General features: G+C 42.9%; 1 protein-coding gene across 1 annotated transcript in view; it reads right to left on the bottom strand.

The window, feature by feature from the left end:
- Positions 1 to 17,288, bottom strand: part of OLFM4 (olfactomedin 4) — a 32,146-nt gene extending 14,858 nt beyond the window's left edge. The window contains exons 1-4 of the mRNA XM_077806843.1: positions 17,202 to 17,288; positions 14,567 to 14,665; positions 10,990 to 11,142; positions 439 to 651 (exon numbers count right to left, since the gene is read on the bottom strand). Coding sequence (XP_077662969.1) covers positions 439 to 651; positions 10,990 to 11,142; positions 14,567 to 14,665; positions 17,202 to 17,288 — 552 coding nt within the window. The remainder of the gene's footprint in view (positions 1 to 438; positions 652 to 10,989; positions 11,143 to 14,566; positions 14,666 to 17,201) is intronic.
- Between the last annotated feature and the right edge of the window lie 6,012 nt (positions 17,289 to 23,300).

The following is a 23,300-nucleotide window of genomic DNA, read 5'->3' as shown; positions in this document are numbered from 1 at the left end:
GCAGTTATTCACTCCAGGTGAGTGAGTGATAACTTTGAAAATTTGATTTATTGAATATTGGGAAGGTGTGAGTCTTTTCCAGTTCTTGATTTTATATTGATTGGGTTACTACCCTAATAAGTAACATTTTTAAATTATATTTGTAGAGCACAGGAGCTTTCAGGCATCGGTGCCCATAAATTAATATTATAATAATTTAGACAGCATATTTATTTAATATAGCAGCATCCAAGAACTTTAGCTTTCAGTCACACAAATGATAAAAATTGCCATTTTCTGTCATATATGAAGAAACATGCTTCAGGCCAAGATTTGCTTTAATTAACACCGATTTAAATCCAGAGTGACTGCACTGACAATAATAGAGACATGCCAAATGTCACTGGTGTAACACAGAACGGAATGTTTCTGAATGGCAGAATAACCCTCAGACTCTACCTCCACGTATAGTTGTTCAACAATCACATTGCTTCCAACAAGTGTGGATTTCAGCTGAGTGACCAGTCTCTCCATTTCATTGATTTCCAGTTTCAGTAACTGAAAGTCCAGCTCAGTATAAGAAACAGTGGTCGACTCCATATGTTCCACCTTGATGGTGAGGTTTCGGATTTTCTGTTCATATATTTCAATTGCTTTGGTATATTGGCTAACCTAAAAAAAAAATAAGCACATTTTCAAGTTCAGTTTAGCAAATATAACAGGCATGTTTGACATCTTTATTACACGCATTTAAATTATAAATTTGTCAAATTGTGCCTTCATTTACACCTATGCATTACTGAGGGCAGAATTTCATTCATAATCTTCACTTTTTTACTCCTTACTGTAACAAGAGCAACTGCACTGTGAGCAACCCCTTTTGACCAGAGGTCACCCTGCAGCACCTGCATCCGGGGCCCCTTATGCAGACTCCATACTCTTTTTCTGGGGTCAAAATACCCCTTGTTGGGACCTAGGTTGATTCACAAAACAAACTCAAAATAAATCTCAAGAGTCCCAAATTAAAGTCCAACAAGCAAACGTTTCTCTTCCTGTTCCCAAGCCTCCCTGCTTGGAGAGCTTTGGCTGTCTTTCCCCTGCTCTCTCGCAGAGTCTCCCCTGCCTTAGCAGGCTACTGCCAGTACTTCCTAGCTGAAATCTTAGGCTACATTTATACTGCCCTGTGGTTCAGACTGCAGGGCGCACCAAAGTGCTGCTCTGTAACTTCCCTGTGTGGATGCCTGGGGTGCGAACTAAAAGGTTCCTTCTTCCCATTAATGTAGTCCTGTTTGAAGAGGATTCCATGAAGGCAAACTAGGAAACTTATGGGTTGCACCCACAACATCCACACAAGTGAGTTGCAATGTGCACCAAGATGCTGCACTGTTATTCACACACCCGTGATCCAAACTGCTGGACAGTGTAGATCAGGAGTGCCCAACCTATGGCCTGTGGGCCATACACAGCCCACCAGAGTATTTCATAAAGCCTGAGGCCTGCTTCAATACAATATACTAGTGGCCGATTCATTAGCGTTTGGTCATCACGCTTACATCATTTTAGTTTACACAAGTGTGTAAATAGACAATACTGTACATAGAAACAACCTATCTAAAGACATACAACACAAGTTAAACTTCAAATATAAATCAATACATGTGACTTTAAATCTTATTAAAATATGTAGAATCTGTTTAGCCCACATAAGGTTTATGTGGCACTCCTGTGTAATAAGGTTGGGTACCACTGGTATAGACAAACCATAGTCACAAATCCCAGGACTCTGCTGGAGCCTCCTCACTCCCAGCAGTCTTTGGTCTCCCTGAGTTTTCCCCATTTCAGCTTCCAGCTACTTTTTATAGGGGAATCTCCTGATCCCTCTTTCAGCAATCGGGGTTGGCTGCCCCAGCAACACCAGGTTTTCAATGGTGCCAAGGTGCTGGGCCCACACTCAGAAGGAGCCCCAGCCCGGCCTTCTCCATTTGCACTGTGCCCTGAGGCCCCACCAGCCCGCTGGCTCTTCTCTGCCCCCTGGCCAGACCCCAGTGCAGCTCCAGCTCTGGCCACTCTCAGCCAGTGTAGGGGGGAAGAGGCAGTGTGGGGTGCTTGGCTGGGCCCCTCTAGGCAAGAGGGTCCTGAGAGTCTGTCCGTGGCAGGGGCAGGCCCTTGCCTGGGTGATCATGCTGCTCCCAAGGGGCGAGAGTAATTCCCTGCCCCAGGAATGGGACCAGCCCCAGCCATGCTGCTGGCTCAGCCCAGCAGACACAGTCACCTCCCAGCAGCAGTGAGTTCAGCCAGGGGGGCAGGGCACGAGGGGAGTGGATCTCTGGGGGGACCAGTGCAGGGTGCTGGGCTGTGAGGGGGCAGGGGTGCTGGGCAGTGGGGGAAGTTTATGCGTTTTGGGGTGCTAAGCAGTGGGGGGTCTGTGGGGGGGCTCTGGGTGGTGGAGGAGGTCTATGTGTGTTGGGGTGCTGAGCAGTGGAGGGTCTTTGGGGTGCTGTGTAGTTGTGGTGATAGGGCTGTGGAGAAAGGCACTGGGCAGTGGCAGGAGGGGGAGATCTGTGTGTGTTAGGGTGCTAGGGAGTGGGAGTTTTGTGTGGGTGCTGAACAGTTGTGGTCGGGCTGGGGGGTGCTGGACAGTTGTGGGGGGGTTGTTGGGGGGGCACTGGGCAGGGTGGTGGTGTGCAGGGCACTGTGCATTGGTGGTGGGGGATATGTGGAGGGGCACCACAAATGGCATAGCAGGTCCAGGGGACATTGGGCATAGGGAGTAGGGGGAAGTTGGGCAGGGAGCTGTGGGGCACAGCCCAGGTCCACCCCCAAAGGGAAGTGGCATGCTGGCAGCACAGGGCCAGACAAGCCATTGTGCGTCTGGCAACTGCCGGTTTGTAAACTGTGTCCTTGCAGTGGGCTGGGCGGAGTGGGGCCACCCCCGCTGTGCCATGCCCCATTGCCCCGGCCAGCCCCTCGCTCTGGGGACCAACCTCCCCACGCCATGCTCCACTGTCCCCAAGGGGTCCCATAAATATGTTTGGCACCAGGCCCACAAAAAGTTAATCCGGCCCTGAGCCCCAGGCCCTCCGGCCTGTACGGGGCAAGCCACCCACTTACACTCACTAATGTTCCCTCTAGGAGCTAACTTTATCCAGGATTATATAGAATTTCAGGGGCCAGAGTCCACCAGGGAATCTGCAGTGACTATTTCTAATAAGTGATGTACGTGAAGAATGTTGGGGTATGTCTCCGAGCCTGTCGACAGACTGGGGCTCTCACTGCCAGGCTAAAAGCAGCAGTGCTAAAAAATAAACCCCTCCCTAGGCCTCAGAGCCTGCGCTCCAGCCTGAGCCACACCACTTATACAGCTATTTTTAGCACGCAGTGCAAACCTGAGTCTGTTGCCTGGGGCTCAGATTCACGGCTGCGGCCTGCCACTTGCTGTGTAGATGTACTCTCTGGGGCTGGAAAAGGTAACGAGAGATCCAGCAATTTCCCAAAGATGACTTTCTGCTGACTTCAGTGGGCACTGGTCAGGCCACCACTTTGCAAATAGTACCCAACCTTTTCTGCATTAGAACTAACTGAGTCCCCTGAAGAAGGGGATATTTTAGCAGAGTGCACTATTACAAATCCGATCCATCCATCCTGAAACTGCTTTACGTGAAGGCCAGTTGAGATGAAATAGTTATTTTAGCCTTTAGGTCGAATAACTGTTGCCCAGCTGCCTCTTCAGACATGGAACCACTAAACAGATGGCTGGAGAAATATACGTTTGCACATGTATCTACTAATGTAAAGGTCACGGTGCAAACATTGTGAAGAAGAATGTCAAGAACACTATGTGGATTTGGCGCATACAAATGGAACATCTTGGAAAAGATATAATCTTCTTCCCACATGATTTAAAACTGTACCCATTTTTCCTTAATGGCATTCCAAAAGATAAGAAGTATCTCTCAACAGGAATAAATAGAATTATATTATTGTGTCAAATTAGCAACTCTGAAATTACGGACTCAGAACGCATTTCCATTATAAGCCCTAATTTTCAGGTGCTTATCACTTCCCTAAATATTACCTTCTGGATTGAAATTGCTCATGCATATTCTCAGACTTAAAATTAATTTGTTGGATTAAAAATCAATTTGGCAACTTTTGCATGATCTTAACATGAATTAAGAGTGTTTTGCACCAGTCACAATTTTTTTCAGATCTATTTTAATCAAGAGGACAGCTCCGAAATGGACTTTAAAAAATTTGACATGGATACAGTTTTTCATTAAGACTAGAGCTTTGCTATTCTACTGTCCTGGTGATATTGGCTATAGCAGTGGTTCCCAAACTTGTTCCGCCACTTGTGCAGGGAAAGCCCGTGGCGGGCCGGGCCGGTTTGTTTACCTGCCGTGTTCATAGGTTCGGCTGATCGCAGCTCCCAGTGGCCACAGTTCGCTGCTCCAGGCCAATGGGAGCTGCTGGAAGCAGCGGCCAGTACGTCCCTCAGTGAAAAATTGTTCTCCTTAACCACTAACAACCTTTTAGGTACCTGAAAACTGTTTTCACCTCCCCCCTCAGTCTACTCCTCTCCTGACTAAACAAACCCAATCTTTTCAATCTTTCTTCATAGGTCATGTTTTCTAGACCTTTAATCATTTTTGTTACTCTCCTCTGGACTTCCTCCAATTTGTCCACAACTTTTCAGTGTCGTGCCCAGAACTGGACACCATAGTCCAGCTGAGGCCTTACCAGTGCTGAGTAGAATGGAAGAATTACTTCTCGTATCTTGCTTACAACACTTCTGCTAATACATCCCAGCAAGATGTTCAGTTTTTTTGCAACAATATTACATTGTTCACTCATATTTCATTTTTGATGCCACATAACCTCAGATCCTTTTCTGCAATACGTGTTCCTATGCAGTCATATCCATTTTGTATTTGTGCAATTGATTATTCCTTCCTAAAGGCAGTACTTTGTATATGTCTTTATTGAATTTCATCCTGTTTATTTCAGACTATTTCTCCAGTTTGTCAAGATCATTTTGAATTCTAATCCTGTCCTCCAAAGCACTTGCAATCCCTCCCAGCTTGGTATTGTCAACAAATTTTAAAAGTGTACTCTCTATGCCATTATCTAAATCGTTTATGAAGATATTGAATAAAACCAGACCCAGGACAGATTCCTGCAGGACCCCATTCAATATGCCCTTCCAGCTCAAATGTGAACTATTGATAAATACTCTCTGTATATACTTTTCCAACCAGTTGTGCACCAACCTTATAGTAGGTTCATCTAGGCTATATTTCTCTAGTTTTCTTATGAGCAGGTCATGTGAGAGAGTATCAAAGGCCTTACTAAAATCAAGATATATCACAGCTGCTGTGTCCACACTATCCACAACGGTTGTTACCTTGTCAAAGAAGGATATTCGGTTGAAATAATTTTTTCTTCACAAATTCAGATTGACTGCTACTTTTCACTTTTTCTAGGTGCTTGCAAATTGTTTAATTATTTGCTCCATTATCTTTCCGGATACCAAAATTAAGATGACTGGTCTATAATTCCCTGGGTTGTCCTCATGCCCTTTTTATAGACAGGTGCTATATTTGCCCTTTTCCAGGCCTCTGGGATCTCTGCCATCCTCCATGCGTTCTCAAAGATCATTGCTAATAGCGCAGCAATATTTTCAATATTTTCCTGAAGTATTCTATGATGTATTTCATCAGGCCCTGCCAGCTTGAAGACATTTAATTTGTCTAAGTAATTCTTTACTTGTCCTTTCCTTATTTTAGCCTCAGATCCTACCCCATTTGCACTGATGTTCACTATATTAGTCATCCAATCAGTGCTAATTTTTTTTGGTGAAAATATTAACAAAAAAGGCAATTAACACTTCAGATATTGCTGTGTTTTCTGTTATTGTCTTTCCCTGCTCATTGAGTAATGGGCCTCTCCTGTCCTTGGTCATCTTCTTGCTTCTCATATATTGGTAAAATGTTTTCTTCTTACCTTTTATGTCTCAAGCTAGATTAATCTTGGGGTTTTTTGCCTTGGTCTTTCTAATTTTGTCCCTTCATGCTTCTGTTGGGTTTTTTTAATATTCATCCTCTGTAATTTCACCTAGTTTCCACTTTTGTATGACTCTTTTTTGAGTTTCAGGTCTTTGAATATCTCCTGGTTACACCAGCTGAGTCCCTTATTTACACTAACTGAGGATCTGGCTCTCATAGTTTTAGTTCTGTGTAAATTCAAGCTTAGGAATGATTAAAGGTGTTGTACTTGGCAATCAAAACAAATAGTGTCTGTTTAAATTTATCTCCATATATGGAGCTAATTGACTGGACGTTCACCATAGCTATGTCTAAATTTCCCTACCTCCACCCTAACATGAGCCAGTCCATAGAGCAAGATCCATGTTCACAGAGTCATAGAATCATAGAATATCAGGGTTGGAAGGGACCTCAGGAGGTCATCTAGTCCAACTCCTGCTCAAAGCAGGACTGATCCCTGACTAAATCATCCCAGCCAGGGCTTTGTCAAGCCTGACCTTAAAAACTTCTAGGGAAGGAGATTCCACCACCTCCCTAGGTAACACATTCCAGTGTTTCACCACCCTCATGTTGTTTGAATAGAGGATTTAGATGGATTTTGACTACCTTGCTACTCACAAAAATCCAGTGAGAGCTGGGAGATTCCCCCAGTAATCTCTGTGGGGAAGATGTTTAAAAGTTGGTGTCTAAACTGTGCCTGTAAAATTTGCACATGACCCCACCGCATGCACAAAAATGCATTTGTGTTCACAAACCAGTGAGCACAAAGTGGCAACCATGTGGAGAAAATGCATACTGATGTGTGCAATTACCTATACCACAGGCACAAACATTCAGAAATGTGGGTATCTATCCCGATGCTAATAATATTAAAATATTCAAAGAAAACAAATGTTTTAAAAGAAAAGCTAGTCACCAAAAATATGCCAAATCTGCAATCCGCTGAACTCAGTGGACTACCAGCCTAAGTAAGGGCTACTCTCATAAGTAAGAGCTTCAGGCCTGAGCCCAGGAGTTTTGGTTTTCTCAGATGTATTGATCTGGTTTTTTTTTCAATTTGGGCAAAATGCAGAGGGCCAGCACAAGGCAGAGGCACTACGTAAGCCCTATTTGGAGTGTGTTACACAGCCCAATCTTCCTTCTGACTCAGACTGTTTTTTCCCAGTTGCCCAGCTGGGCCATCTAGGAGAATGCCTCCCATGATGGCTGCTCTATTGCTTGACAGTTAGACCCATTTTGCCTTAATAGCTTGTGACTGTATCTACCTGTGGGGGATTGTGTTGAAACCATCTGCTCCCTCTAAAACAAGCCAACATACCATCTCAGAAATCTAGTACATAAACCACATTTTGGGGTACAGATCAATATTCACCTCGCATGCATCTCGCATTCATCACAGAGCTTTGCAGTGGGGTTTGAGCAGTGCATAGGCCTTGTGGTGGACCTCTGCAGGGGGTGAATTTCACCATTAAAGAAATATAAAATTCATCTATTTTAGGCATGCGTAAGAATAATTCCTATCTAGTTTTTCCTGCTTTGCAAGCATTGTCACACTAAGGGCCTGAAAAGGGCAGGGAGAAAATCTGTAATGTTCATTTATTGTGTCAGTTACCCAAAACTGGTATTTATCAACACAGGTTACTCAGCATGCAAGCAGACACTCCTCCAGCATGCAGGTGGAGGGTGGGAGTGGAGGAATGAGGAAGCAGAAGGAAGACATAAAATGAAAAAGAATGGAGAGGGAGGGAAAGGGGGATAGAAATGACATGAGCAAGCAATTCAGGTGCAAGTGTATTGGCCGCAGGCAAGTCTGATCTCCGTGATCACATGGTGAGCATGCCACCCGCATGTCATATAACCCAGCTCAGATCAAGAGGAATATTTCCTACAGAATAATCTGTTTTGAATGTATTTTTCATCTCTGTTGGGCAGGTGTGTTTGCTCTTCCTGTTTTTATTGCCTGAGCATGTTCTGGGCAGTGTAGTCAAAGCACTGAAAGGCAAATTCTCCCATGGGGTTAACGTTGCTATTCTTCCCTTTTAATGAGGTGCACAAAGAGAGCCATACTCCTCTTCACTGTTGCGAACAAAAGTTGATTCCCGCATTAGTCTAACAGGTTAATTTTTTCATCATGATAATTATGCTAGCAAAGTTTCAAATTACAGATGAGAAAATTAGTCCAACATTTTCAGGCTACAGTTTTTTACTGCTTTGGAATATCGGAGTATCTCTTTGTCTGTGAAATTCACTGCCTGCTGATTTTATAAAAGGGCCTCCTTTGCTTGTTGAAGTAGCAGCCTACAATCAGACAAAAGCTTAGGGATTCAATCAGGTTGTATATCTAGGACTTCTAATGCATGTATAGCACCTCTTAAAGGGCTGGATCCTGCAAGTCTTACTCAGGAAAAACTCCCATTAGCTTCAAATGGAGTTTTGACTAAGCAAGTAAGGCAAGATTGAACCCAACCACAATGGGATGGTGAAATGTAGTTATGGCATTTGGGACACATCCTCAGCTGGTGTAAATTAGCAAGTTGTAAACTAACTTCCATGGTGCTTCATCCATTTAAATTATTTGAGGATCTGTTTGTTATTCCAACCCTCTTTGTAAAGTGGTTCTCAGATTCAAAACCCAAATCTAAGTGTTTATGATTTGCCTAGTTGTTTCAACTTTCACAGTAGTTCAGTGGTCACTTCCACTCCATAATGTGTAAAGATGAGTCTGGGTTGCAAAATTGGATGTGGATCTGAACATCCCCATAGTTTGGGGGTGCTTGGAACCCAGAGTTTTGGTTCAGACCCCTCTAACGCTAGGATGAGTTGGGAGATCTTTTGGTTTTATTGTTTCATTTTGTCCATACGTATTTTCAGGAAACAAGCAGTACATTGGGTTACACACTGAGGAGTAACTGTACAACTAGAAAGGTGAAACTCATTTTAAAGAGAGCCTGAGAAATATGTTTACATAAGACAAGTACAAATATGCACATAGATTCAAGCATCTTCTGCCCCTCTCCAGACATTTCAATTTTACTTGAACTCAGAGATGAACAGGTCAATGCCTAGTATCTTTTTCGTTCTATAGTCAAGCAACATAATAATTATCTATGAAATTGTAACACCCCCATAGTTAAACAAAAATACAGTTTGTTTGTTTTCATTTCTGACCTGATATCTCTTTGCCTGGATCACATTGGAGGATCTGTCACACTATATCTAACTCGATGCATTGCAACACTGTTTGGCTGATCAGACGCAACATGATAAAGTGCAGTGAAACTCAGACTAGGTCAAGATTTTTTTTTGGTATCTACCACTGGAGTTGAAAAGTGAGAGCCAACTCCTGAACTGGTATACACTGCCAGAGCTCCATTGACTTCGAGAAAACAACATCAGCTGAGGTCACTAGAGTCCAGCCATTTTTTTAATAGAGAACAGCTACAGGGTTTCAAAAAATCAGCCAGTTCCTGCCATCCATACTTGGTCCTTACTCAGGCAAAACTCCCAATGCAGAGTTTCACTTCAACAGGAGGTTGGCTTCAGTTGAGTCTTATTTCAATCCTCTCGGATTCGGGAGGGCCTTGCAAAATTAGTCCAAGTTTCAGGATGAGAATTATAGACCTGATCCTGTCCTGTTGCAAGCTATTGAAATTTTGCCACTGACCACAATGGGAGCACTTTGGGGCCCTTAAATACCTAGTGTTTTCATGGATCATTAATGTCAAGTTCCATTTTCCTCTTAAAGCTATCAGGTAACTCTTGTGCTGAGAGGCACTGAGATTTGTCAAATTGCCCTTCATATCTCCACTGACAACTGAATGTATGTCATCGTTTGCGCTAGTTATTTCAAAGCAAATTATTTTAACTGAAAAGACTTTCTATAGGATTATGCCCCCCATTGTTGTGTTTTTATGCATAACTTCTTATCTATTCTTGATTATACTAGAAGAGAGTTATGAATATTTATGGTTAGAATTTATAATTTACTGCTGTGCCTTTTCTACTGATTAATTCAAGGACACTTCATTTTTTAAGATGTCTGGCTCCTGGAAAAGTCAAACACTTTCTCATGGACACCTAATGTAAACCCTGAATATTCATCTACCAGCAAAAATCAAATGCAGGTTCTCCTTCTCTTAAGAAACCACTGTAGTCCCCTAGTTTTGCCTGATTTTTGCAAGAAAAATGAGATCTGAATCCTTGTAACAAACAAGCAAAGTAGTGTAAGGATAAGGAGTTTGTCTTTAACTAGAATGCATAATTCAGTAGTCATTGCTAGAGCATCAGATGTTGACAGAGAAAATAACTGATTTTTTTTTTCAACTGTTAAGGGAATGGAGGAGGTGAGGGGGTGGATTTTTGCCCATGCTTCACCCTGGGCTGAGCTGACATTTGCTCTCTTTTCTCTCATTCCCTCCCATAAGCTGGTTACATACAAGTAATAACACAGGAGGGAGCAGGAATCATGGCTTCTTCCTCTGTGACTGTATATAGCAATTACAAGCCAACAAGATTGTTCCATGGTTAATAAAGAGTAGCATAGCCCTTCCTCCACCCTTCCAAGAACACCATGTCCCTTGGGTACGGCGAATTGGGGCGACCGCTCCAGGCCCCATGCTTTGCGGGGCCCCACAGGCCAGTGCGATTGGCCAGTGCAGTCGGTCCTGGAAGAGATGAATCCATCACTTCCGCCCTGGACCCCACACCTCCCTAGGGACTGCCTATATAGGCCCAGGAATGAGGCCTGAGGATATTTGAAACTCATGTTATTATAAGGCCCTGCTTGCATGCTACAATATTGAACATTTTATGTTTAGTCACCCTTTTCCTTGCAATTTTTACAAGCCCCTTGCTGCCATTGCTTGGAAGGCAGGCCCTGCAAAGTTCTGACTGCTAGACTGTTTCACATTCACTAACAATAGGACTGGTAGATTTTTTTTTTTAAAGAAAAACCAAAAATCCTTACTTTAGTAAGTTCTATTTCAAATTTCTCAGAAAGCACTTGGGCTGTGATTTCCAGCATCTCGACCTTCTGCACAGGAAACGTGGTGTCTGGCAGGTACACTGAGCATTGGCACACTCCATTTTCATTCAAAGAGCCGGTTACATTGGCAAATGGCTGTAAGAACAAGTTTGTTTCAGAAAGCAAATAAAAAATTGTCAATATGCTACTAGGAAACAACAGCAAAGGACTGACAACAGTCCCCAGGCAGGGAAAAGTTGAGCTATAATAATACTGACCCTGAAAGCATTTATTCATTACAACTTTCTTCCAATAAACTCAAAGTATTTTCCTATATTAATTCATTAAGCTTCACCCCACCTCTACAGAGGCAGTTAAATTCTATTATAACCATTTTAACACTGGCAAAACTGAAGTACAGGAAAGTTAAGTGATTTTTCTAAGATCAGACAGTCAATGGCAGAGCAGGAAATAATAATATTAAATCTTATTGGCAGTCTTTCCATTGCTTTTAATGGTCTTTGCATCAGGTCCAGTTAGTGGTTTTAGTCCATTAATTTCAAAGCACTTTACAAAGTTTATTTGGATTTTACTGATGGAAGAATCCATAGAAATTGATCTGTTTTCATGGAAAATTTTGATTTTGACTAAACCCTATTTTCCCCATTGGGAATATGATTCATTTGATATTTTTCAGCTAGCCCTGGTAAACAGGTTGTATACTCAACCACATTCACATGAGAGCTGCTATGCCAGCTACTGCAGGGTACTGAGTGGAGTAAGGGACATTTATCACTGCTCCATCAGTGCACAGAGGTATAAACAAGTTTTTTAATTGGGGCAGTTAGAGTTAAAAAATAAAATATTGGCTGTTGAATATCGCTTTTATGAGTAGTTTTGTACCATGACTAAATTTGTCCACTTCCAATAAAGTGAGATAAACAGGCTTCTGTTCCACATTCAGTGCTTCCTTTATTGATTAACATAATCCCTAAATTTGGGCTCCTAAATCCCTTTTAAAAATGAAATTGAGACACCTAAATTGGTTAGACATTGCAACACTGAGTGCAGGAACGCTTAAATAGCTTTTAAAAATCTGGGCCTTGGTCATTATTAAAAATGGGCCTTGGGCTCCTAACTCCCTTAGGTGCTTTTAGAATTGTCACCCTCAGACTCCTCACTTTACTGGATTTGAATTCTGCTCAGCAGGAATGGTGAAAAAAGGAGCAGAGAGGAAAACATCCAATTAACAGTCAAATGCGGTTATTGTACTTACCTTTGATAAGGCCCCCATCTGTGCTAGCCTGCAGGAGGGGGCATTATTTTATCCCTCAGACAGATTATAAACTGCCCTTTATCTATGTTTATTTAATAAATTAAATAACTCTTTTAAAAGTGGATTTAAACTATTAAAAACCCACCAAACGTCAATGGATGGATTCAACTACTTTTTAAAAAATTTTTATTTGTATTGTAGGAGTGCCTAGTTACCCCCTCTGAGGTTTGGCCTCATTATGCTAGAAGATGTAGATATACGTACTAAAAGACAGCCCCTGCCTTAAAGAGGTTAAAGTCTAAATAGACAAGATAGCTAAAGGGTGGGAGGAAGAAATATTGTTATTCCTGTTTTACCAATGAGGAACCCCGTTGAAGGCAATGGGAATTTTGCTGTTGACTTCAACGGTAGCCAGCATTTGACCCAGAAAGTTTAAGTAACTTGGCCAAGATCACACATGACTTTTGTGGCAGGGGCAAGAATTCTGTCTTTTATAGCACCCATTGCCCTATTATCTGAGCACCTCAGAATCTTTAATGTATTTGTCTTACAACACCTCTGTGAGGTAGGGAAGTGCTATTATCCCCATTGTACAGACGGGGAACTGAGGCACAGAGAAGTTAATGACTTGCCCAAGATCACACAAGAAGTCTGTGGCAGAGCAGCGATCTGAATCCAGCTCTCCAAAGCCCCAACCACTGGACCATCCCAAATTCCCTGAGCCCCGGGCTAGTGCCTTAACCATAAGACTATCCTTCCTCCAAAAAAATAAATGGCATCAATAGGTTGAATCACTGAACTCCTGTAAGAACTAAGAATTAAAGCTTGATGACGTTTAGCAGGAATTTAGAGGGACAAGTTTCAGTAGAACTATTCAGCATGAACAATGGTTGCAGATTTCAAGGCCTTTGCACATTAACATCACATCAAGTTCATAGCTTCCTCAGACTTAATATGATGTTGACAGAATTGTTTCATTTCTTCCATTGACATTATAGTATGCTGGGTTCATGATATTGATGCAACCGTAAGCCGTATTAATTATTATTATTATTATTTATTAAGATCTTCCTGGGTCCCTGAGTCCTTTGATCACAGTGCAATGTCAATAGAATTATTAATTTTGGTCATAACATCTTTCCAAGTCCTACATAAAAATATGCTGAAGTTTGGCTCTTTTTGGTTGGTTGGTTGGTTGGTGTGTGTATTTTTAAAAGCTAAATAGGCTTCATTTAGTATTTAACAGAGCAAACTGTCCTAGCCTGCAGCAAGGACTTGACTGCAAAAGTTCTGTTTGTAAAATTAAATCATGTATTACATAAAGGTATCTGAGTCTAAAAGAAATATTATTCAGCCTGGTCCAAATATTTGTAGCTTAATAAAGTAAATGAGAGCTGCTGGGTGCTGAGCATTTCTGAAAACCAGGCCATTTATTTGGGCGATGTAGCGCAGTGGACACCCCGCTCAGGCCCAGAGGGGTTTAAGATAGCCCTGGGAGAGGGCTGGGGCAGGGGAAGAGCTGGGCTGATTGGCAGAGTAGCCGCAGCTGGGGGCCACACCCCAAACAGACCCAGCAGGCCGGGAGCAGAAGAGCACTCTCTCTCTAGCTCTGAGAAGTAGGGATCTGGCTGCAGAGACCTGAATAGAGGACCCAGTTTGGAGTAGGGCTGGGGAAAGCCCCAGGCTGCTGGCCTGGGAAGGCCTATTAGGCACGGGGGTTGCAGGGGCAGCCACGGGTAGGCAGAAGCAGCAGTCCAAACCTAACCTTGCCGGTGATGAGTGGCTCATACTGCAGTCTGCCCCAGGGCACGGGGGCTAGTTGGTGACTGGCAGGAGCCTATGACTGAGGCGAGGTAGGGATAGTGGGTGGGGGGTTCCCCTGGGAGGGGAAGACCTAGAACTGTGGGGCACTGCCAGGGGGCAGAACCCAGTGAAAGGGGCACCGGGGTCCTGGGAGGGACACGGGAGCCAGCAGTAAGGCGAGACACCGGCCTGAAGAGGGTGCTCCGGCGGCTGGAATGCTAATTCCCTGAGACGACCAGCAGGAGGTGCTGCCGGTGAGTCTGCGCCTGGTTACAGTGACTATATGTGGATTTAGGAACCTAAATTTAGGAAATTAATTTTGAAAATCCTGAGCTCAAGTTTCAGCTTAAGCAATTTGGACAGAGGACACAGAGTCCTGTGACAGCCAGGATTAGACCTCTAAACAACCTGATTTGCGCTTAATATACTAGACCACACATCTCTCTTTTCTTAATGATGATTTTTACTATAGCCTTCCAAGAACAGTAAACAATGGTATACCTCTGTCATAAACTGAGGTTTGTTGAGTGTGGCCTGAGGTTCGGTCAGATATTCCACCAAGGTAGGAAGGGGTATAGTCGGGAAAGGAAAGAAAAACACCTGTTACAATGCAACACACTACATGTCCCATCCCTATTTAAATCATGACCCCCTCTCCCAACAGACAGTCAACATTCCGGATTTGTCAGTATTCTGAAACACTTTGATTTTGTTAAGGAAGCCATCTCCAGCAGCTCTAACATTGATTGGGATTTCTGACTGACTGCTGAGACAGTTAATGTTTCTTCTGGTACAACACTGTTTCGTGGAGTCCTTCCTTTGAAAAAAGCTTCATGTGATCAATGAAAGGCCTCGAATGCTCAGTCTGTCCAAAACAATGTGCATTATTTCTGCTGAAGTAATATATACCCTCTCACTGCCATCTTATGGAATAAGAAATAAGAAAGCAGTGGACTAGGGACCGAATGGCTAGGCAGCAGTTCTGCGGAAAAGGACCTAGGGGTGACAGTGGACGAGAAGCTGGATATGAGTCAGCAGTGTGCCCTTGTTGCCAAGAAGGCCAATGGCATTTTGGGATGTATAAGTAGGGGCATAGCCAGCAGATCGTGGGACGTGATCGTTCCCCTCTATTCAACATTGGTGAGGCCTCATCTGGAGTACTGTGTCCAGTTTTGGGCCCCATGCTACAAGAAGGATGTGGATAAATTGGAGAGAGTCCAGTGAAGGGCAACAAAAATGATTAGGGGTCTGGAACACATGAGTTATGAGGAGAGGCTGAGGGAACTGGGATTGTTTAGTCTGCAGAAGAGAAGAATGAGGGGGGATTTGATAGCTGCTTTCAACTACCTGAGAGGTGGTTCCAGAGAGGATGGTTCTAGACTATTCTCAGTGGTAGAAGAGGACAGGACAAGGAGTAATGGTCTCAAGTTGCAGTAGGGGAGGTTTAGGTTGGATATTAGGAAAAACTTTTTCACTAAGAGGGTGGTGAAACAGTGGAATGCGTTACCTAGGGAGGTGGTAGAATCTCCTTCCTTAGAAGTTTTTAAGGTCAGGCTTGACAAAGCCCTGGCTGGGATGATTTAATTGGGGATTGGTCCTGCTTTGAGCAGGGGGTTGCACTAAATGACCTCCTGAGGTCCCTTCCAACCCTGATATTCTATGATTCTATGATTCTAAGTGTCAGGTCCTAGCCCTCCGTAGCACTGGCAAGATTGGATGTCACTCTTGAACCTTAACATGCATCCCTGGGAGTCTACAGTAATCAAGGGCCTGTGTACTGCACAAAATACTATACCGCAGGGACGCAGCCAACCACCGTACGCAGCTGAGCTCCACCAAATGGGAACCATGGCAATCTCCAATGGTTACAAAACCATTTGATAAACTGTGCATCAAATGATGTGACTAAACTAGAGGAGTGTGGGGCAGGAAGGGGCTTGCACAAGGAGGCAGCTGCTTGCTCTTGTACGGCTGGCTATGTGCCATTCCTGCAGGAGCTCCGCGTGGCAGGTGTCCTCCCCAGCTGCACAACTTCAAAGCCATGCTGAAGCAGAACTCCATTCTGACAGAGCTCTTGGAGCCCCAGTTTTAGCCCAAGCTTCCCCTGAAGGCCTCCCACTACTTCATCCAAGAACCTGTTCAGCTCCTCATGCTGCTGCATCCCCATCACCTGCTCCCTCATTCCCCAAACCAGTCAGACAGTCCCACTCCTAAGGAGCCCCTAAAACAGCCAGCTGGACAGCTGTGGAACTGAAAGATGACAGGAAAAGGGCTACTTGTTTAAACTGATTCAGAGAAAACAGCATTTTTTTGTGCCAGCTTGTCAAAAAGATAATGTACCCAACCATTTGTCTGGCCCCCTGATAGTGTTGTACAGGGGGGGCTGATGGTGATTAACTGCAGAGTTACAAGGAGCATCATAAATTTTACAAATGTCTGCATGAATTATGGTTTACCCAAGAGTGAGCATAATGAGGAGAAATCTCTGACATACTAAATTCCCCCCATCCTCAGCTTATCATTATGTATTTACACTTCAGCCTTGATTCTTACTGCTAGGAATTGCCACTGCTTATTCATGCTGCAGTGAAAAAACATTCCCTCCCCTTAGATGCTGAGTTCCCTATGTGAGTCCACAGCACTTTCAAGCCTACTAGACTGCATTAATAGTATCACCTAGAACTCATATAGTGCATTATGTTTTCAAAGTGCTGGACAAATGAACCTGAGACATGGAAATCTAGATCCAGATCTTCAACGCTCCAAAAGGCTGAGGGGTGTTTGCATGTGTGGTTTTGGATTGAGTTTGTCTCAAGTACAAACCATATTTAATTAAATACGACCTGCATTTTGCATTTAAACTCTATTCAGATTCTCAATGGGAGTTACATTTGCCTAACTGAAGGCAGAATTTTGGCTTTTTAAAACAGTGTAATCTGTTTTCGGATTTATAATTAAATCCCAGCACATTTGTTAAAGGCAGTATTTTACACTTGCTACCTGCAGACAGCCGACAGAACAAGTGGAGATCTGAAAACTTGCCTCAAATAATTTTAAAAGATATTCCTAGCAACCTGAGTAGTGAGAGGAAAAAAGAATACATTAGAGCCTGTGAAAATCATAATACGCATCTTACCATATTATGGAGTGTGGTGGTGGCTGCATTCAGTGCAATGGCATTTTGTAGAAAGACCAGCAGCACAGCCAAGTTTGCACACTTCATCTTCTCAGCAAACAGGTATGATGGAGAAAGGACAGACAGAGCCCTTTTATAGTGTGCTCTGGGAATTCCCCCAGCAGGAGTTTTTGCTCAGAAAGGGGAACTTGTGTAATATTTATTGACGCTTCTCCTAAAGGTGAGTAAATCTTAGCACAGAAAGTGACTGAACTACTATTATACAAAGATAACTTTTTCATTGCCTGCTGTCAAAAATTAACCATCCTGCCCTTTTGTACCACAAAGCCCTTCCTTAGTTATTCCCAGTATCTAATCTTGTTCTCTGAGAGCCACAAAGGAATAAGTACACAATGGACAGAACAATTAATTTGATAGGACTGCAATGATTAAAATGCATTGTTGGTGGTTTTTGTGGGCGGGGAGAATAGCTGCTTCCTCTTACTGGACTTTTATCCGTATTTTTATTGTAAATCCTTTCAAGAGCATATAGACAACCTGGGCCACATCATCTTCCTAACCCTGCTTCTAAACTCAGATGGGGTGAAAGCACCTCAAGTTAGGTCATTTCACATACAATGTCAAAGGAGCATCCCTCCCTTTCTCTAAGCCCCTGGATGCCTTTTAACATGAGCATAGCGCACATGGGGCTCCACAGATTTGGGCTAAAGGCCAACCATTGGAGAGGGGAGGGGGATGAGCTAAAGAACAGACCCAGCAAACCTGCAAGATAATGCTAAGACAGTCCGCGTTAATGCCCATCCTATATCTTTGGTACCATGGCTCCTGAAGCAGCGGAGATCAGGGAACAGCACACTGTGGAATGGCCCTTTGCGTGGGAGCACGAAGATCTACATGGTTTGCCAGCAGATTTCAAGACATTCAGGCAATCGATGAGCTGGTCTCATGGCATTTAGGCACTTCCACTTCCAGTGCTCACTGGAGCCAGGCGTAGAGGCAAGCAAGGATGAAAATGGCTATCCAGACATTTCTAAACTGGCAGGAAGGCTAGATGTGAGTTTGGGTGGAAGTTCAGGTCAGTTCCCCTACCTTTAATTAGTGTCTGCAGTTGTATTTTTAAACAATACATACTTATTGTGGAGAATGCAGCTTGGGTTCCATTTTCTGAGTACTGCTTCTTTAAGTGTAAGAAAATGAGGGAGGGAGAGGATTCTGAGACCTTACACAGAGGGTACGCAACGCCTGAGTGCCGCAGAGCTGCGTTCCACACGAGCTCCCCCAGCATGCAGGTGAGGCAGAGGTGGCACAGGCTGAAGGAAGCCACTATGGCAGCTGTAGGCTCTTTGGGGATTTCCCTTACACAGGAGAAATCCCATCTGGTCAGTTCTATCAGGTTTCTCACCTGTTTGTGCTGGTGGCGCAGAGCAAAGGGGCCCCATATGGGAACATAATATTCTACCCCACCTACTTCCAGACTTTCAAAACAAGTTAGAAACTTTATGTCCCTCCAGATATGAGGTTATTCCAATTCCTCTGAGTAATAACAGCACTTCACATGTACCACATCTTCCTTCTGAATGTAAAGAGCTTTTCAGCAGTGGATTAATATTATCATCTCCAATTTACAGAGGGGACAACTAAGACTTAGACCAGTTCTACACTAGAAACTTTTGCAGGTATTATAATGTTGATTAGGGATGTGATTTTTTTTTTTAACAATACATCTATACTGGTAAAAGTCCTAGTGTAGGTGCATAAAAGTCCTTTTGTACCAGCATAAGTCTTTATTTTGTTTGGGGAACTGGTATAAGCTACACCAGCAAAAGCACACTTTTGCTGGTAGATGCTGAATGTACACTAGAAGGGTTTAGTATAACTAGACCTGTATAGCTATATCAACAAACCTTTTTCTGCCGTAGCATAGACTGAGAGAGGAAGCCAGTGTGACAAAGTCAGGAATAGAATCCAAGTCTCCAAAGTTCCAGCCTCTGCTTCATAGGTATGATCCTAGGCCCACTGAAGTTAATGGAAAGACTCCCACTGATATAAATGAGCTTTGGATCTGGCCCTATCACCACTTGACTGCACTTTTCACTAGGGCAGAGGTGTTGTGTAGATAGTCCCAAGACATGCTATATTCTGTGGACAGCACAAATTGTTTCTCATCAATTCTTGGGACATATAGTTCTCAGTATGTCAGATTTCTATGTTTACCTTCTATTGTTGACTTTGAATAAGCACACAGATTTATTTTGTATAAATTTGCAATAGAGCAAATTTAGAGCTACACTGTTAACTTCGTGTGCAAAATATTACGCAGTCTAAACATCCGACGAGTGACAGCAGTTAGAACACAAACAAACTGGCAGTGTGGGAATTGGGAGGACAAGGTAACTAAAATATTTGCTTGTCTGGTTCATTTCTAATCATAAACAGGCCACCCAAGGTGTTCCAAATGTTCTGCTTAATATGCGGGATTCTGTTTTAATTGAGGAAAATTATGGGCCCTATTGTCCCATCTGTCTTTGTGGGTGGAAGGGATGAAAACTTGGTGGATCTCTTGCTGAGAAGAGCAGAACATTGTAGTGCTTCCTCTGTGGCCTAGTAGCGTCCCTTCTCCCAACTTCCGTGGTAGTCCCTCCACAAGTAAGTGGATCCATGCTCTTTTCAGGGGTAGGCATAAGGGAGCAGGGCTGGGGGAAGGGTGGGAAAATCATGCTGTCTATGCATCATCCCCCACACCAGCACTAAGGAGAATCCTCACCTAAGTGAATATTGACCTATGGCCTGATCCAAACCCTCATCCAAACACTCTCGTTGACTTCAGCAGACCTTGAATCAGGCTCCTAGTGAGTATGAACTTCTGCGCACACCCTCTTTAGACTGTGGAATGTCCCCAAGGAAATCTGGCATCTAGGGGAGGTAGAAGCTCCCTGTGAATGGGACGGGGCAAAGGGATAGGAGGGGGAGTGAGGAGCGGTGCTGAGGCTCATCAGGGGGAAGGGAGAGGCAGGTGGCTCCACGCTGGAAAGGAGGGTTTCAGATGTTCCCACCTGCTCCTGGGCCCATTCCAGCCTCTCTGGGTCCCTGGTGCCTGGCCCCACGGCAGCCACTCCAGCCACTCTGTGTCCTGCTCTCACCTCTGTCCCTCTCCCCCCACAGACATGTAAGTTTACCTGGGGGCAGAGCCCCCATAATGTTTCCATTGCAGTGACACCAGCCTGCCCCCTCCCACCGCTACCACCGGTTCCACCACCCCTGCTGCCACCAGCAGGTGGAGGAAAACCCTGACAAAAAAGCATATTTTTATTTGAAGGTGCAAGACATTGCAGCTCATATATATAACCCCACTTAAATTAAATGAATTACAATAAACAGCTTTGTTGCCAGCTTCCCTTGGACCAGAAGGCTGTGATACACACTGTAGTTATCAAAAAGAAGACCAAAGCCCCTATAAGATAGCGATAAATACAAGTACCACAGACTACCAAGCAGCCCTGAGTTTAAAATTGACAGCCCAGCAGAAGAAGTCTCAAAGTATGAGCTCAAGGAAACAAAATAATTAAAAGCAGAATGACTTAAATGGGATTCGCAGAAAGAAAAGGAGTACTTGTGGCACCTTAGAGACTAACGAATTTATTTGAGCATGAGCTTTCGTGAGCTACAGCTCACTTCACGAAAGCTCATGCTCAAATAAATTCGTTAGTCTCTAAGGTGCCACAAGTACTCCTTTTCTTTCTGCGAATACAGACTAACACGGCTGTTACTCTGAAACCTGTCATTAAATGGGATTTAAGCACATGCTTAAATTTAGTACAAGCTTAAGTGATTTCCTGTAGGAGGCATGTACAGGTCTGACAAAGGGAAGATGATGAAGGAGGAGGAAAGGGGTGGAAAACACATTGAGAAGGATCGGTTGAAGGAAAGATGACCTGTGCCAATTGGATTCATTATACTTCATTATTATTAATACGTAAAATCTTAATCTTTCTGTGTAAGGATAAGTAATGTCCCCGAAGCTTCACCTGGCATCTAGAATTTGAGTGAGTCAAGTCACATTGGTGAGTCACAAAGGTAGTGACAGACCCAACCCATCCACGGCATGTAACATCCTTCTGCTGGACCCTCTCGAGAGCTGTGGGAAGGTATTCATTAAAGTCGCAATTCCAGCCCCCTTCCCTATCTAGCCACTCCTGCCAATTAAGTGTTATTGGCGGATCCCGAGAATTTCCTGGCATAAGGTAAAGGCGGTTGAAACATATTTTGTCAGTCTCAGGATTCAGGGCCCCATTTTATTTAGCAGGTCTCTTGGACCTTTCTATCCCCCTTTGCAGGATATGGCTTGCTTTCTGCATGAGGATAATGATTTTATTCAGGGGAATTCTCTCAGAGTTATCATGCTCTGTTTTAACCCTTAAAGAGACAGTTCCTCAAGGTCTAACTGCCCCAGAATAGTATGGTCATCATTACCACTGCTTTCTATGGTAAGACATGTTCTATAGTTCAGTATTCTTACTCTGCTCAAAGTCTACTGAAAAATTAAGGCCTATAAGATCATTTATATCCATATATATATATCATATATATATTGTGTATGAATAATTCCTGTTATGTCTTATTAATCTCTTCAGCTATGTTTGAGAGTGACATTTTTACCCAGGGTCAGTATTATAAGTTCCTGGACCACTACCCTCTTTTGGGTGTGTTCATACTGCTTCAGTTTGTTGGCATCAAGAGACAATTCCCTTCATCTAGAGACCAGAGAGTCAACCTCCTGGATTTCTTTTGAGTTTATGTATTGCTCAGCCTCTGGGGATTCTGACAATTCAATTAATTTCATAGGGCTTGGTTTTCGGATTCTAGATTCTGGGTAGCATTTCCCAGATCTTTCATTATAATTTATGATCTGTGAATAAGTCAATGGCCATGCTAACTATTTTCTCAGAGCTAATTTCTTTCCTAGTTTTTCTGGCAAAACAGAGACCTTTCTGTTATTACCATTATTGTGTCTCTACCTCAGAAATTTGTCTTTAGAAGATCTTTCAGATGCCAAATCAGAAAGGACAATAACGGTATAAAACACACATTAGTTAAGTAATTTTAATTAAGCAGTTACCTTTCTCACAGTTCTTGTGCCTCTGTTCCTTAGCTAAAGTACAGACCGGAGGAGGATTGTAAATGTACAGGTTTCATTAGCAACAATAATTTGAGAGAATTACAGAAAACAAAATAAAGAAGGTTATTTGGTAGGGTCTTTTTACAAAATTAAAAAGAATGAATTTGACAAGGAAAGTTAAAATTTGTCAATAGGCAATAGACCAAATCAGTTACTCAAAGTCTGACAGTCTTGTTACATAAAGAAACTATCCTATTCTGTATAAATCTGGGCTGGCAATTTTTGTCCCAAAAATTAGGGATTCCCTTAGATTCCCAGACCCTTGTTGATTTACCAATTAAGTTTATTTGCCAATTATATTATGGGAACATCCATAACAGTTCAACTAGTGTAATGCTAAAGTTAAAGCTTAGGAATTTAGTCAGTTACCTAATTACTAAAAATGTCAATTCTGTTCAAAATCAAAAGGTAATACTCATAGCTAAGACCTTCACGCTCTCTCACACACAATATTACTATGCATTAAATTCCCAAATATAGTATACAAGCAATGATTTAAACAGTGGTAAGAGGGGGAATTTTCAAAAATACCGATGAGTTAGATGCCAAACTCCCAGTGACTTAGGTGCTTTTGAAAATCCAGCCAAAGTCTCTAGCTTAAAGATCAGTTCAAGCTCCACCTTCTCTAAGATGGAATGCTGTCACTTTTTTGTGACCACAAAGTATGTCACTCTTAGGCTGTTTGCTTTAAACTAGGGCTGTCAATTAATTGCCGTTAACTCACGTGATTAACTCAAAAAAATTAATCGCAGCTAAAAAAAAATCACAATTAATTGCACTTTTAATTGCACTGTTAAACAATAGAATAGTAACTGAAATTTATTAAATATTTTGGATGTTTTTCTACATTTTCAAATATATTGATTTCAATTACAACATAGAATACAAAGTGTACAGTGCTCACTTTATATTTTTATTACAAA

The sequence above is a fragment of the Eretmochelys imbricata genome, chromosome 1 (genome assembly GCF_965152235.1).
Source record: "Eretmochelys imbricata isolate rEreImb1 chromosome 1, rEreImb1.hap1, whole genome shotgun sequence".
In the NCBI taxonomy this organism is placed as follows: Eukaryota; Metazoa; Chordata; order Testudines; family Cheloniidae; genus Eretmochelys; species Eretmochelys imbricata.
This window is presented reverse-complemented; position numbering and strand designations above follow the sequence as displayed.